At 34.9% G+C, this 17036-nt stretch overlaps 1 protein-coding gene across 1 annotated transcript in view; it reads right to left on the bottom strand.

The window, feature by feature from the left end:
- Window positions 1–17036, bottom strand: part of ATG2B (autophagy related 2B) — a 49654-nt gene that overhangs the window by 13596 nt on the left and 19022 nt on the right. Inside the window, exons 14-32 of the mRNA XM_082485091.1 lie at window positions 16831–17019; window positions 15198–15471; window positions 14297–14402; window positions 13342–13534; window positions 13062–13204; window positions 11758–11915; window positions 11336–11508; window positions 10885–11035; window positions 9823–10022; window positions 8829–8909; window positions 7077–7183; window positions 6712–6804; window positions 5873–5943; window positions 4785–4861; window positions 4382–4552; window positions 3755–3896; window positions 2594–2796; window positions 1392–1618; window positions 574–682 (exon numbers count right to left, since the gene is read on the bottom strand). Of these exons, the coding sequence (XP_082341217.1) occupies window positions 574–682; window positions 1392–1618; window positions 2594–2796; window positions 3755–3896; window positions 4382–4552; window positions 4785–4861; window positions 5873–5943; window positions 6712–6804; window positions 7077–7183; window positions 8829–8909; window positions 9823–10022; window positions 10885–11035; window positions 11336–11508; window positions 11758–11915; window positions 13062–13204; window positions 13342–13534; window positions 14297–14402; window positions 15198–15471; window positions 16831–17019 (2868 nt within the window). The remainder of the gene's footprint in view (window positions 1–573; window positions 683–1391; window positions 1619–2593; window positions 2797–3754; window positions 3897–4381; window positions 4553–4784; window positions 4862–5872; window positions 5944–6711; window positions 6805–7076; window positions 7184–8828; window positions 8910–9822; window positions 10023–10884; window positions 11036–11335; window positions 11509–11757; window positions 11916–13061; window positions 13205–13341; window positions 13535–14296; window positions 14403–15197; window positions 15472–16830; window positions 17020–17036) is intronic.

The following is a 17036-nucleotide window of genomic DNA, read 5'->3' as shown; positions in this document are numbered from 1 at the left end:
TTTTGTTATTGATCCATTTAACATAAAATTTGGTTAACTCCTTGTCAATATTCTGCACAGCACCAGAATTAAGCATCTAGTTTCTATGTTACAGCTAAGCACAGTCTTAAAAACGAGAGTAACATACTTACACCTGAAAGGTGCTAAATATGTTAGGGGAAATAGAGCAATGATATTGTGATATAACTGGATGTTATTAAATATCCAGTTATCATCAACTGATACACTTGAGTGTCTCAGCAGATCTACATCCTGATTATTTTGCTAGAACATTTAATTTCATAACAGGTGTATGAATTCAGAGCAGAACTGAAGACAGAAAAACAGAACAGCAGTTGTAAAACAGTTATAATTTAGAATCTTTAGAAACATGTTTATTCAGCAAGTAAACAATACTGCGCTAGCAGAATAAATACATTTTTTGTTAAAAAAAATCTAAATTCATCACCTTCAAAGTGATACTAATGGAAGAAAACCTGTTGAATTCTAACAAAAAGCTGTTATCGAAAGAATATAACATGTAAAGATATTCAGACACAGACAGTCATGGCTGAAGCCGTTTCTGTCATTCACCTTGCTTAATTGTATTTCCATCAGGAAGTCTGGGTTTCTTCCTCTTCCCCCACATGCTGTACTCCGTCCATGCCTCGTTGGTGTATGAGAAGGAGAACTATGGGGACTTCTGGGGAAATAAAAAAGAAAAATACACTTTTGCAGATTAAACTTTAAGCTATCTCACTGTTAATCTAACACTAAATGGAAGTATGTTTCACTGGGTATAGCTTATTAGTATTTTAATGGTTACAAAAGAAAAATACTCGGCAATACCAAAAAAATATTGGAAGTTGTGTTACTGTGAACCAAATAAATACTTTATTTTTATTGTTCAAGCAATGCATACTTAAGCAGAATGCTAGGCCTATGCTTCCCACCAAATTAACATTCATAAAACATCTCCTTAATTCCAGGTGCGATAATAGTAATTACTCTCTAGTTTACATGACATCCTGAAATCCAGACTCCAGCTACCATAGCAATAGACTCTTGCGCTCCTTAAGCCCCAATCTCTTTAGGATCTTTTCTAACATAACCCTTGAAAGCAAACCCCATCCCTCCATCCCCCAAAAACCACCAAAACCAAACCCAGCTTGTCCACATTACAACTCAGGAAAATTACGCTCTGCTGTGTGGAGCTAAACCGAGTAAGAAGATTCTAGATGATCTTTAGGGTCCCTTCCAACCTAAACCATTCTACGATTAATTCCTTGTGAGGAGGGAGCAAAGAAGCAAGTGAGGGAGACTTGAAATTAAATAGTGAGATTAACTTCAAATCAAAGGAAAATTAAGTATTTTTAAGTGTTCTAATCTACAGAATTAGATCAAACACTTACATGAAACTTTTAGCTGGAGATGTTGGTGGTGCAGTCCCAAAATCCCTTCCGCCATAAAGATGCCAAATAAGAGAGATTTCCTTTACAACATAGCGTACCAGAGGAACAGGAAAATGAAGGGGAGCTTTGCTTGTATCTGTTTTTTTAATAGGTTGGCTGAAATGATTTTCCTTTATGGTAATCGCATCATCAACCATTATTTTTATTACTGGTTCTTCCTCTTTTTCCTAATTAAAACAAAAAAAAGTATGTAGCATTGAGAAGGTAAAATCTGCTTTCTTTATTGAGATGTCTAATTCTTTACTATGAAAAGAAAAGAAACTGTTCTGTACTGTCTTCTAAAACTTATACAACACAGGCTTGGTTTAGGAATGATTCTTATAAAGCAACTTAAAGACAAAAACACATAAAAATAAACTAGAAGCTGAGAAGTAATTTAAAAAAAAAATCCTTATCCAAACCGTAAACAAAACAAGTCTTGAAAACAAATAAAACACTATGAAAGAGCCCAGGTTACCATATTAGCAATTTTGGAAACAAACAAGATCAAAGATAACTAAATACAGTTTCTAATCAGGGACCCAGAACTACTCCTGTCTATTAAGAAGAATACAACCAGAGATACTATGAAAAACATGAATACAAGCTGTTTTCAAAGAGTTTGAGTGTTGTTTCCTAAATCTTTTAATGCAGTGGACAGACAGTAGTGTAAAGTGACACAAGCTTTTCTCGGGGGTCTGGCAAGGATCTTAGACACATAAAAGCATTGAAAGCTTAGACTATGAGAAAAATTAATAAAAGATTAGAAGATGTGCAAAGCTGCTATTTTGAGAAATACTGTATTTTGCTTAAAACATTTCTTTTCCGACTATAGCATTATTGTAAGTCAAAATGGCAGTGATAAAACATGACTAAAATTTAGGAAAACTGCCAATATAGTTTAATGGAATGCTCAGATCAGAGAACAATTACATACTGCTGAGATACAGAAAAATCATATATGTTTGAAAATACTTGCAATTCATTCCTAACAGTAACAATGCTATAAGTCATTTCTAATAGAAAGATTATTTTCCCTGCTACCCTGCCCACTGATAAAAATACACAAAATCTATGAAGTCTAATTTCTCCAGGTCTTACATAGGCTTTTCTCTAATTCCCTTTATATATGGATTTTTTTAATAATTCTCAAAGCTTCTTACAGCAACAGCAACTTTGGGTGCAAAAAGAATGCAGAAGTCATCGCTTTCTGCCGGAACGTCTCCCATGGCCTCATTTATCAGGTGATGAGTGAATGAAGCATAGGTGGGACTTGGATCTTGTGAGACATTTCCACTTTCGTCTGGAAACAGGAAGAGATCTGAGCAAGATGGCTCCTGAGTTTGGGATCTGTCATCCAAAACTCCTGGGAGTTGAAGGAGGGTGGAGAAAACACATGTTTCACTGGAAAAATCTTTACAAAATACAAAAATATGAACAAAATAACCAAACAGTTAAATAAAAATTTTTTACTTCAATTGCATCAATAGAATTTTCTTATTATACTTGAATCAGTTCCTACCATAAATAAAATAGTATTTTCAAAAATTAATCTAATGTACAATTGAAAGTGATTACAATATAATTATAATTAGTTACTAGTAGAGGTGAACTGACAAAATATAGAAAAACTATTTGTAAAAAAAAAAACCCAAAATGGACACAAAAATGTTTTTTTGTGTCCAAGTTTCTCATTCTGGTAGTAAGACCAGAGCATCAACAACTTTCAGTACTACACTGACTGCTCACCATCCACCATCAAAAAGAGGACCAGACATCACAGAAATAGAGAATTTCACTATTTGCAGTACAAAATCCGTAGCCAATTTAAACGTGGATTTAACTCTAGCCATGATGCAGAACCCATAATCCTGTAATAAAATCAATTATCTTCTTCTATCTGCTAATTGAAAGATTTCCTCATAGAGAAAGTTCTTTTTGTGACTCAGAACTGTACCATCCTCCTGGACTGCCTTCATACACAGCAGGGAGGTCTTTGATTCCTCCACAGTGCAGTACACCATATAAACTTACACCCATACTAAGTTATACTCCTAGAGAATTTGGGGTGTGAACAGAGTCCCACAAAGTCAGATTCCTTCCTTGCTGTTTGCAGTACCTCAGTAATGCGTACTTGACTAGAATCTTAAATTACTTTTGCATTACTGTTACTAAAAACAAGAATCTGTTTGATAGTTTGAAGACTTCAAAGATGTTGATCTCGTTCTTGTTGCAGCATCTCTACAAAGACAAAACTTCCAGTCCCCCTTTCCTTCCAGAAAGGTTGTACTTTACGTATACTTATCCCTCCAGAGGACTCTTACCATTAGACTCTGGCTTCATGGCGGAAGCAGCCTGTTGAGTCTCAATTTCCTCCATTGCATCACTCATCAAATCCCGTAAAATCTGTTGCTCTGATTCAGCAAGGACTGGTCCATGGGAAGATGGTTGGCTAAAGGTTTCTACCTGTAAAAGAGGAACTATACATAGTTACATCTTAAAGACAACTACAATATTGTGCAGAGTAAGATTTTGCTAGAAGGACTTGATACGCAGCTTTTAAACTGTAAGAAGTAACAACTTAACTTTATGAATAATCAAGTGAGCTGAAACTCTGAGCTAGATGATTCATAAAGTAGGTTAGAACATTATGGTTCAGGGTATTTAGATCATCAGAGTACTTGGACAGCTCATATGTGTCCTGGAATTTTCTTCATTAGATAAGAATAAAGTACAATAAGTAAACAGCCCAAAATATTTTAAAATACTAAGTAGTGACCAAACCAGAAATGAAGGGCACTATTTTACTCTCAAACCTATTTTAATTCAGATGCAATCTGTTATTTTTTTGCAGAAAATCTCATTCTTCGGAAATAGAATGGGGATATCAACATTGAAACATATTACCAGGAAGCATAAAGTTAAGTTGATATTATTTTGCCATTTTATACCTTCATTTTCGGCTTGCTAACTCCACGTTTAATCTCTGTCTTAGCGGGTGGATGTAAATCACCGTAACTTGCAATATATTGTATAAGATTCATTAGTGCAGCACATGAATCTGAGCAGGTACGAATATGGATTACATCACTGGAACAGTGCAGCTCAAAACGTGGTTTTGTCTAGATAGCAACAATAAAAAGAAAAATACACTTCAAATCAACCTAAGATTCCATAAAAATAGCATCTATACACAGTTGTTTTTAAATTAGTTTACTTAACTAGTGAAAAAGGACTTAATAGTATCTGTAAACTGAAAAGCCTTCCTTGATTTTAAATATAATAAAGTAATTTTCAAATCACAATCTGTCATGTAGATTTTACATTTTGTTTTATTTGTGATTACATACTTACTCTTTCCCCATCAGAATCAGATTTTACTGCTGTAATGGTTAGTTCCAGCAGTCCCATATCCATAACACGAACATAATCTGAAAGACAATGAGTAACTAAACAAAATAATATAAAATTAAGACTTAAAAAATACATAGTAAGAATGATGTTTACTAAACCATTAGAAAGAGCATGAGCATAAAAAGGGATCTTTTTTGTCAAAACTTTTTGTATCTCTGCATTTCCTTCTTTTATGAGGATTACTCTCAGAGCTCAAGTTTCTCAAGCTACTCAAATCAAGAACTCAAATCTTTTCAATCCAATGTATCACTCCCACTGCCACCATCTGTGTGCAGTGTAATCTTTTAAGATATTTATCCTCACCCCATCTGTGAGCTAGAGAAGCAGAGGCCACTGAAGTTGGGTGACTAAGCATCCTAGCATTTTTTTAGTTGAAGTGAGAGAGAGGACATTTTCAAATTGTACTAATCTTTCAGTACCATGAATAACTTATTGCGGCTCTTCCTTATTTAAACAAAATAGGCATAACTTTACTCTATCCTTCACTAGAGATCTCTTACCTAAGCTAAATACACACATTTGTGAGCACAGGGTTTCATCATTTCCCCAATTCATTTGTTAAATATTGATTCAAGTTCCTCAGTCCTTAAAGGTCGTTACTATACAAATGACAACAAGCCAGTTAGTATCATTCTTTTCAGAACTGAGAACTCTGTGACACATAACACCTTTCATGTTCAACTATTTAGAACATATATCTCATTTTATGAAATCTCTTTTCTATGAAGATTTCTTTCTATGCTAATGCTAGATTTTTAAAAATACGCTTTTTTCAAATACGCATTCTGGAACTGTAACAAGAAAATGAAGGACTTGTGAGTTGCTGTTCACTGACATACCTCTGCATCCACAAATCCAAATTAGAGCACTCAGATTTTCATCAACACTGCATTATTCATTCATATTCAACTTGCTGCTCCTTATCTCCTCAGACCTCTTCTCCAATAACCTTTATAAATGCTTAATACACCTGTAATTTTATTTCTTTAGGCTCTGCATTTCATTAGTTGCATCTAAAAAATCCTTACCTCTATGGAGGTTCACCATAACAGTGTTGCACTTGTCAGACAGATGCAAAGCAGCTTCATCTAAAATTATCCTAAAATATAAAAAAAAAGGATGAAATAAACATGCTAGAGAAATGCTGTGCAATTCACCAGATAAAAGCAATTAGCACAGCAAGAGGTACTCAAAACCACAAATATATCTAGTATATCTTCAAGACAACCTCTTCACTTTAACCTTTCATATTTTCCAAATCCATTGGTAATTAACCAAGATACTTTTGGCTTCACTAATTTTATTTTATTTGCATTTCAATTTATATATTTGATCCTTCCTAGAATAAGTAATGCTTTTAACATACAGAATTAACACTTATTTCCTTTTTTGCCTTTTTTTCTTTTCAATAAAATAACAGACACATTTGTTTCAAAAGTCATTTATATGGTTTTTATCAATAGAAACAAGCAACTTGGCACGTTTCACATCAGAACAGGCATAACAATGAACATTCAACTAGAGTTGCAAGAAAAATTATTAAAAAGTTAAACAGATGTTCAGTAATCACTAAATATTTTCTTAATACACTGTCTCCAAATAGCAAGTATTTAAGAACTCTTTAGGTGCTACTAATTAACAAAACAGACAATTTCATTTGAGGACATCTTTCGACTGTATTAAAAATTACAGAATTGCTAGCTGTTAAAGAAAGCAATCCAACAAAAAAAAATTAATCTAAAAAACCAGAAGAATTACACATGAGCAAACCAGTGTGATCATTTACACAACACAAATGCTTCCTAGGTCAAAAAACAGAGACAGGCATTACGGGAGCTCCCATGTTTCACAATCACCTAAATAATACCTGAGAGTAGAAGAGGATTTATCTACTGCAACGCTGCTGGAAATGCTGAAAGTTTCAACAGTAAGTAGAGATCTGACTGGCAAAAACAAAGGCCTAACAACAAATAGGAAAAAAAAATATTAATACTCTGTACCTATTTAGAAACGCAATCAAAGTTTTATAGGTTATCTAAACAGATCTTCCCAGGCCTCAGCAAGTGCTTATCCTACTTTAAAATTTCTTACAGTTTAAGGGATTTCTTTTACATACTTTTTCCAAACAAGCCTAAATAAATATTCTTCACAATATGCGAACTCAAACATTCCTAAAGAATAAATATGTAAGCTGCAGTGCCACCAAGTGACATACACTTGCGTTTTATTTACCTGTAATCAAGAGCACAACTCCACAGATGTACGTGAAAAGTTGTAATTGTAGCTGGAGGATTATATCCCAGAACAGGCTCATCAGAAATATTCAAAAAATATAAAATCTAAAAATCACAAACATATTATTATAATACTTAAATATCTGATAAATTAATAAACAATTATGCATTGGAAAAGAGAAAATCCATAACAGGTACAACAATAAAATGTTTGATTAGTAGAAGGAAAAGGGAGTGTGCAATCTCAGATATTTAGAGGTGCTTACTCAATATCCGAATATAGAAAAGCATGGAATGTAAACAGGGCAAAAAACACAGCATCCAATCACAGCTTCAAAGGTATGGAAAAGACCAATCCACAGACACGCAAGTGGGTACCTGTACAGTACCTCTCAATCAATTTATAAAGCATTTCCCAAATACAGTCTCATTCATCTTTCTTTGCAGTTGTTACAATAGTGTTAGCATTTTCTTTGTTCTCTTTAGCTAAAAAGCCAACTTTTCTTGTAAGACCGTACATTGTTAAAGTTATCTTCAAGTTATCTCTCTTTTTCTTTGGGGAGGGGGTGGGGAGAAAATGTGGACATGCATGTATTACTGCATAAAATAAACTCCTATACTCCTCTCTCAAATCTGCTACAATATAAAAGTTCTTCTTAAATTATTCCAAGCCTGGGACAATGCCAACACTGCCAGCCTTTTAATCATTTCCTCTACCTACCTCTTTGGCCGATTTTTTTATTTACTGCCTCCCCCTCCAAAAAACATTCCCAAGTTCATTACAGGCAATGTTAATTGAGCAAAAATTCACAGAGCAAATAAGCAAGCCAGTGTAAAGCAGGCTACAAAAACACATAGGAATACCATGCTGAGAAGAAAGCAATGACACAGCAGACTCCAAAGCACTGAGTTCAGCTCCATGCAGCTGTACAACAAAAACGCATGTAAAAATAAGCATATCGCACATATTGGAGGACCAGCAGGATAAGCTTGAATGTCAGGGTTTGCCATCTGCAATCCCGTATGGTGTAAATACATGCAAGTACATGCAACTATACTGCTGCTGTACCAACAGCATGTCCTGGCTCAGGCATGTTCACACACAGCTTCCAGATCACGGGTCTCTAGCCCTCTCTGCTGTGCTATACCTCTGCATCCACATGTATCAGTACAACCCTTCTAATTCAGAAGGTTGCATTACAAGCATTTATGGAAACTGCTGCTCACTACTTCCCCATTACTGCTATTCAAACGCTGTACAACAGGAAACAGATAAGGGACAAACCAGGACTTGTGGAATCAAGTTAGCAGAAAGGAAAAATACAGAAATGCTTCCAGTGCTGCAAGTAGCATGTTTGTTTTGAGGGTGTTGTTTTTTTTACGCCAAGGATTACCTAAGTACTTGGATAGCATGGGACTACTGAGATTTTCCATCTGAACTTTAAAAACAAACAAACAAACAAACAAAAGACCCCCGGAACCTCCCTGACATGTTGTCGGCAGAGATGTAGGATGATAAGAGGAACTGTAGCAAATATATACACAAATAAGAATTTAGGAGCAAGACTAGAGTTTGTCAGTGGTCTCACAGAGAGACAAGAAAGCAAGTAAATAATAACACTTTTAAGAGGAGAGTAAGATAATAATAAACAGGTATTTTTCATCAAGGTTTCGTTTGATACTAAAAGCAGTTGTTAAATCAATAAGACTGAAATTGAAGATGTAGTTGAGAAAACTGTAGCAAACTGACCTGTTCATGCCAGCTTAAACCTGAAGGCAGTACTCTGTGCTGAAGGGTGGCTCCTCTTAGTCCAACAGCAACTAGAAATTCCTGCACGAGAAAGTTGCACAAGTTAATTTACACAAAATACATGTAACTATTTGACACCTAGATTATGAAACACAGTCATCCTTCTGCTCCCAGAATCTCCAAGTAAAGAAAGGACTGGGCCAGGATTAAACATTAAAAAAAAAAAAACCATGCTTCTTAATACAGAAACCCTGGCTAACACAGTCTAATACTTTTTGCAACAAGATAGTTTAGAAATGACAATTCTGTAGTAGTGGTAGAAAGGAAGACTACCGGTTCATTCATTCTGGGATTCACCAGGAATTACCAGGAGTACCAACCCAATGTAGGTCTTCCTTATGCTGTTCAAATCTGAGACCATTGATCCCCCATGACACTTCGCTGGTCTGCAGATTCCTTCTACTTTAGATAACTCTACAACCTGTTTGTCACCACTATGCCAGCTCAGAGGTCATCTTTCAGTCATGCTAATGAATGCTACTGTCAAAGCAAAACGTACCACTCATTCACCAGTGCCACCCTAAATAGGCAAGAAAAGGCTGCCTATTAGATGACACTACTAGTAAGCTCAGCAGAAAGCTTTTTAACTCTTTTTATTTGTTCTTGCCTGGTTTGGCACCAGATTAAAACTCAAAGAAAAACAAGAAGGTGGTCAACTGACCAAGAAATGCATTCAGTAAAAAAAAAAAAATACAGTGCGATCAGCAAAGTGATGCATTGGAAGGATTAGTAAATGATGTTGATACTTAAATGTAAATAAATTTACAATCCACTCAAAAGATTCTAACAGAAAACAATAGTTTGAGAATGAATGGCTCAGAATTATATGGCTTCTTCATCTATACCCCTTGTAACTCCACATCTAGATGCTTCCATATAAACAGAGATAACTCAAATAATTTCTAAAAGCACAAATTTCTAAAAAAACACAAACCTTTGTATTGCTCTCTATTTTATCTGATTGGATTTTAACTGCGACGGTCAGCATACTTGGAAAATCTACTCCTACACCATCTGAAGTAGTCCTACTAAGACCATCTTCTTCAGAAAAACAAATAGTAGGTTCTAACCAGTGGGGACGTATTGTGCTGGGCAGTCGTACTTCAGAGGAAGGGACGACCCCATCTACCATACCTGCAAAGAGATTTTAGAATGAGTTACCTTGTGCTTCAAAGCTCTTACTGATGAAGAGTAAAGGAAAATCCTTTTTATGCTTAATGCCTTTAAAATTCTTTTGATTACCAAAAGTAGTCATGCACACTGACAACCAAAAATTGTGAAGAGGAGGTTACAGATGATCCAATATTTAATGTTCTAGCTAAAATATTTAATGTAACTATAGTTTGTTTTTCCATTTGCCCAACAATTGGCAAAGTTGAAATAAAGGACAGAAACCTCCTACGGGTTACATGGAAAGATAGGAATATGTCTCTCCTTTTCATTTTATGAGATGGTGCCAGGTTAACCTCTAAACACACAATAATTAAGCTTTACACTGAAAATTCATTAACTTGACTATGATTGATTCAGACATTTGAGGGGAAATCCTTAAAAGGTTTAACTACACGGGCATTACCCATCATATAAACTACATAGCCAACTTAAAATTCTTCACCTGCTGACTGCAATTAGCTACCCAGGAAAGATACAGCTGTCACTGGTAACCTGTATTGAAATTAAATAACCAATAGCATGCAGGAAGTGTGTACTTTCATAAAGACTGTACAGCCAATTTGCCAGAGGACCACAGTATCTTTAAAGACCTGCAGGTGTCAAGGGAAGTTTGAGCTAAACTGTAACTAAGTAAATACAGTTATCATGAACTTGTACTACTGTAACATTTAGGAGCATTAGCCATGAACTAAATCTACTGTGCCAAATGATGCACTATCAGGGAAGAAAAAAAAAAAAAAAAAAGAAACAAAAGACACACACCCCAAAACCACTTCAAGCTTATCTTATTTCAGTCCCAAAGCCACCCCAATCCCACCCCTACCTTGATGATATAAATTGAGGCTGCTAGAATGGAGACAAACATAGTGTCTGTCCTCAAAGCCTTCATATTTAGTCACGCTGAAAAGCGAACCACTGTTGAACTCAAACCAGAATTCACCATATTTCCCTTCCAGTGTATTCCCATCATCCTGCTGAAGGAAGAATAGAAATGATGTAATGATTGCTTGCTGAGTTTGCTGCAGTTAGACAGTGTAAACTAACATAACATTTGCTACCAATACATATTTTCCTGCTCGTGTTTAGCTATTCTCATGTAAAGTAAACAGAATTGCTAAAATGTTGTGTTGCATTATTGTCTAGTTATAGTACAATAGCATGAAGATTACAGAATTACTGTTCTAAACACTTGTTCCTTCCAAAACCAGAACATACAGCATGAAGGGAATCCCAGTCAAAACAACAGAATAACTTTTTCCAGCCCCATGTCTCACCTTTACATCTGTGAATATTGACACTAATCCATGTGTCACATTTAGCAGAACAGACAGAAAGCTTTGCGAGTTCTTATTCTGAGAGTCAAGCTTTTTTCTTCTGCGTGAACGATAGTTTGGATCAACTGTGGAATAATACTGTAGTGTTTCTTCCTCAGATCCACTCTCATCATCTAATAGATAAAATGAAAAACAACTAACTCTCGAGCTAGTACACATACTATGCCAATAACATTATTTTTCCATCAGTAATGCAATTCAATTTCACGCTTATTTTACTTAAACAGTAATCTAAGTCTTTTCTTCTTGGTTTAAGTAAATGCTTTCTTACAACTCTGCAAATTCTTTCAATTATCAGTTTAATGACTTCAGCCAATTATACTTTTGAATTGCTATAGCTCTAGATGATTTAAGTGTATTACCATAATTAACTGCAGATTTAAATTGACTAAAGCTGTCTTTACTGAAAGTGTTGATGAGCTGGCTGGCCACAGATAGTCCAACACCGTAAGAAAGGTTTTCAAATGTTTCTACAGGAGATGGAGCTGTGGGTTCCCACAACAATAAATCATTGCTGATCCTAGGAAGAAATACATTATCATTATACAAAACACATTATTCCAACTTAATATAAGGTCAGTCAAGCAATATTTCCTTTGCAGACTTCATATAACAGATGCCAGATTTCATAAACAAGGAAGAGAAAAAAGTTCAAGAGCACAAGAAAGAATAACATATTCATGAATAAAAGCAATAAATAATGAAAGTAACTTTTTTCTGTAACTATGGTACGCACATATCAAAGTCTAACATTTGACAGTGACACAAAAGCCTCCATTTGTAAGTGTATATTAGATCAGTAGGTTGGAGGGGGTGTAACATAATCCTATTTTGACCACATCAATTTTCAAGCAAAATTGCAGGAAACATTAGTTCTTTTGATTTCAAGTAAGGCTGTGTCTGTCGGGGTAAAGATATATGTGACATTCAGTACAGAAGTACACCAACAGAATATTCAATGAAAGATACAGCTTCGCCACTTTGGAAGTGAAAAAATACTTTGTAAGTAAAGTAATGCCTATCAGAGGCTAAAATAGATCAGTATCTCTCTTTATGTAGCTCACGCGTAGCATAATACCTATCTTTTAGTTGATTTAATCTCATTGTTTTTCTTTGTTTTTCAGACAGAAAATAACAGAAATAAATACTGAACACACATCTATAAGTTGTGTTCACTTTCTCTACATTTTTGTAAGCCTTTGTGATGCTTACAGAACTGCGTTGTCAGTGGTTTTTCCCCTGCCTGCCTTGTGGACTCTTAATTTTTAGATAGAGAATCACTGAAGAAAAAAGAAAAAATAAAATTAAATGCAACATTTTTTGAAGCGCAAGGATCTATTTATAGAAAAGAATTCAGAAAGATCAGAGCAAAATGAAACATTGCAAATGGAAATCTGAACAAAGTACTCACTGAAAGCAAAAGACTAAGACTTTACCCTTTGTTCACAAAATCTGCCGAACGCTTTTCAGCAGCTGGCTAAAATATATGACACAGTAGCGTCTCTTCTGTTAACTTGGAAGAATATTGATATAGTATTTTATGTTCTTAGAAAACTATACAAACGAATTCCTGCCATAGCTGCTTGTTCAACTGCTTTTATCAACAATGAATACAGAACTAAAAGTACAGGTCATGATAACCAAGCAAAACAATTATCATACTTGCCTATTGTAAAGTTTTTCATAAAAGCTTTTGTTTGGTAATGTTAAGTGAATGTTTGGTAACATGAGTTCCAGTACATAATGAGAATTGCTAATTGTTTTATCCTGAAACTCAGTCATTTCAACTACATCTCCTGGCATCACCATCTGAAAGAGAAAAAAACCAAACACCTCAAGTGAAAAAAACAAAACGAAACTGGATACCAGAAGATGCATATAAAGTAGGGAGAATATATTAATTTTGTTTACCATAAGCACAGAGCAATAACAAAATTCTATAGTACCTCTTCATTTTCAAACATGACCCTACGGGAAGAAAAAGGAGAAGGCTCTGGTCTTCTAATATCACAGACATCCTTCAAAGAATGAGACCCTCCTTCTTCTTCCTCTTGAAAGTTATTATCACCTTCTTCCTCCTCAGCTGCTATCCTTTCCAGAATAGAGTGCACAGCCAAAGGGTTTATTTTCAATACAATCCTGACGTTGGAGAAGTTACACAGAATAAGCCATTAGAGATGCTTAGAATTTTTATATTGATGCACAGTCATGTCCCCTAGCTCTACTAGCTAGCCATTAATGCACATAGGCTAAATAGCTCGAAGACGGGGAATTTTATTAGACAATAATGTATTTTATTAGACAAAGTGATACCATTAAGAGAAACACCAAACTTACAGGCACAAAGGGACATTGAGAAAGAATCATCAGGCAAAAAAGTTAGTGTCTGCTTTTTTTAACTCCATCAGGTGATGCAAGAAAAACCTAGTGCTCTCCCAAAATAACACTTGTATCATTAGACCATCAACAGCTATTAAAAAATCCTCTGCTACATGACGTAGTGTATTACATGTACACACTTACAGAAAAATGTATTTGTACCATTATAAAAGAAAACCATGCTGAAAAAATACAAACATGCTGTCAGAAAGCCACTAAATTTAGTGGCAAAATCATATGTGGCAAATTCTGCGGCAAATCTAAAATTGCCTCTTTAAACATCTTAATACATGCTACAGCTGTTAGGTCCTTCTGTTCAGTAACTCTGAAGTATTGTATTGCCTTACATGTGATACAAGCTGCAGTAATTCAGTCACAATATAATTATCCTTATTGTCATTACAGCTTTATACCAGCTTGTATTAGTATTTTGAGGCAAAATTCGACTATAACAATAAGAAAAGTAACAGTGCTTCATAAAAATCCAAACAACCCTCATTAAAAAATAAAGCATTATTTTACCGAGGCCAGTCAAAATTGTCTGATGATGATGTTATATCTCCATCTATACCACCAGAGACTTGAAAAAATTTTATTGGTGGTTCTGCATTATCTTCTTCAAATGAACCTGAATAGAAAAAGATTTTTAAAACATTAACACAGGAATAACAACTGCTAACTTCAGGTTGCCCACTCCCCAGGTTGGAGTCCAAAAGGCTAACATTGCAGTGCTATTACTAAGGTACTCATACAAATTTTGTCATCTTTTCCTCCAAAACTTAAATATCAATTTCTAGAAACAAAAGTTATTTCACATTATCTTCTAGCTATCAGCAGTTAGAAAACTAGATGCTTCTAATGCATAGATATCTGCATTTACATTTGTAGCATTGCTACATTATGTCACAGCCTTGAAAAGCACATGGAATGCCAGTCTCACAGATTTATTACTTTGAAAGATATTAGAGGTATAAAAGTATTAAAGTTTTCTCCATAACAGTTATTTACAACATCATTCACTTCATTTCTAGACTAGACTTCGGATTCCTAATTTGCATAGCTGTAGCATCCCCCTACAAATCTACAAAACTTGCCCTAACACCATGATAGAGATCCCAGAGCTACCCTAAATTGAAATAAATTGCTATAACAATATAATGGAAAATAACAGAAACACTAACTCAGATCTCAAAAACACAAATGCAAGCACTACACCCACATACATTAGTTTCTCCTCCTAGTAGTATTATTTTGACCTGTATTGCTATTTAGTAGAGAACAGTAAACTGTAGCAGAGATTCCTCCTGAATTTTGGAGCAGGTAAGACACTCCCTGTGTTTATCCATATGAGGACCTTTTTCTCAACTAGGTGATACCTGGAAAAATAAAAAAGACTATTTGAATATAATGTTGACATTCTTACCAGTTAGCTCTTTAAAGGTAAGTTCTAATTTAACTTGCTCTGGAGTTGACCCTCCTATAAACTCAGTTTTAAATTCCAAGTCTGTAAATTCAAGATGAAGAATCTCCTTCTGAAGCGATTTCTTAAACCATGGTCCTCTTTCCTGATCTGATCGAAGGTCAGGTATTGGGAAGCGAACAGAGAGGTTTAATGCTGGGGCATTGACTTGAACTGAAACTCTACAGTTTGCAGGAGTATGCGAATCATCCAGAAAAACTTCAGTAAATGCTTTATGCTTAAAAAAAAAGTAAAGAAAAACACATCTAAATTAGAGAAAATAGCACTAAAATTACTATGGAGAAGCTTCGGATGATGTAATACCTAAAAATGAAAAGGATTAGTTTTTTGTATATCAAACAAAACACACATAGTAGGACCAACTTTATTACTCTTAGGATAGTCTTCTATTATTGGTGCTGTTAAGATTCTACTTAGTTAGAAGTCAAGTATTTGCAGAGCTTAGCAAAATTTCAAAAATGGCTATCTTTGTATTTTTTTCTCTTAAATTGATAGTGTGAAAGTACCAAACAATACTCAACTGCAGTTAAGAAATATCATGTTTCACAGATTTATTAAAAAAAAAAATTAAAAAATGCTGTTGTTGAAAAGCCAGGAGCTATTATCATGCATATTTACCCCTTTCAGTAAGTCATGGCTTCCAGCTCCTGTCACTAATGCATCATCCAAAATCTCCCCGAGAATAGCTTATTACAGACCATCATTGAAAAGACTCAAACTTTCAGGACATAACCATATAGAAATTACTGATGTCTTACAATTTTTTAAAATGAGGATTCTCTTAAATAAATCTTGAAAACTATTTTTTCTGTAATCAATCAATGTAGCAATAAAGTTACATGAAGATATTTATTGCTGTGTAGAAAATCAGTTAATTGCATTAATCCTTCCTCATGTATTTCAAGAAAAGCCTTCAAGTTTAACATTATTGTGTTAAATATACTAACACTTAAATCCTGCTGACAACCTGAACCAAGACAAACAAGCTCCAGCTTCCTCTGTTGGTCCTCCATCACTAGAACAGAATGCATACGTTCCCCATCCTTTCCATTACCTACCCCGAAAGTGGGGAAGGCACAGCAGAGGCAACTGGGCTGACTGTGACAACTGATATTTCAATATAGAAGTGGAATTGTCAGCACCAGTTTATATCAGCTGCTGGTGAGCACAATGGGACATATTAGGGATTAGAAGTCAGTCAAGATTCCTTTTTTTTTTTTTGCGCAGTTCTGCTTGCTTCAAGAAGCTGAGAATTTATGCAGTTTGTGAAGCAGCTACCATTGCCTTAGGTCTGTTATCAAGCATGCAATCACTGAATCTAAAATGACTATCTATGTTAGATGGCTACAGTTCTGTATCACAAGTAAAAAAAAAAAGAAAAAAACAAAAAAAAAAAAAAAAAACAAACAACCACCACAAACAAACAAACAAAAAGAACCCAACAGAAAACAAAGTACCACATGGCCTTTTGGCACCACAAGTCAACCAGAATTAGCAACCTCTGACTTTGTACCATCCTGCCTTCCTTCTGCAAAAAAATCAGCAAGTTTATTAATCAATTTCATTTTTAACTTACCAGATTTATGTGCTTGTTATAAGAAGCATACATGTGAGATGCCATCATCTCCACTGTAGTTAGTTTCTGTGGTTGAAGTAAGGAATTTAATCGGTCTACAATACTAATATCCAGCTCACAAAACACTGGACTTAACTTCACTTGTAGCTCTGCCTTCTGTGGAACAGAACTGAGTCTGCCTTGACTACCCTGAAAAGAAAGAGAAA

Source organism: Vanellus vanellus, assembly GCF_965231255.1.
Source record: "Vanellus vanellus genome assembly, chromosome: 6".
Taxonomy (NCBI): Eukaryota; Metazoa; Chordata; class Aves; order Charadriiformes; family Charadriidae; genus Vanellus; species Vanellus vanellus.
The sequence above is the reverse complement of the archived record's forward strand: the minus strand, read 5'-3'. Positions and strand labels throughout refer to the sequence as shown.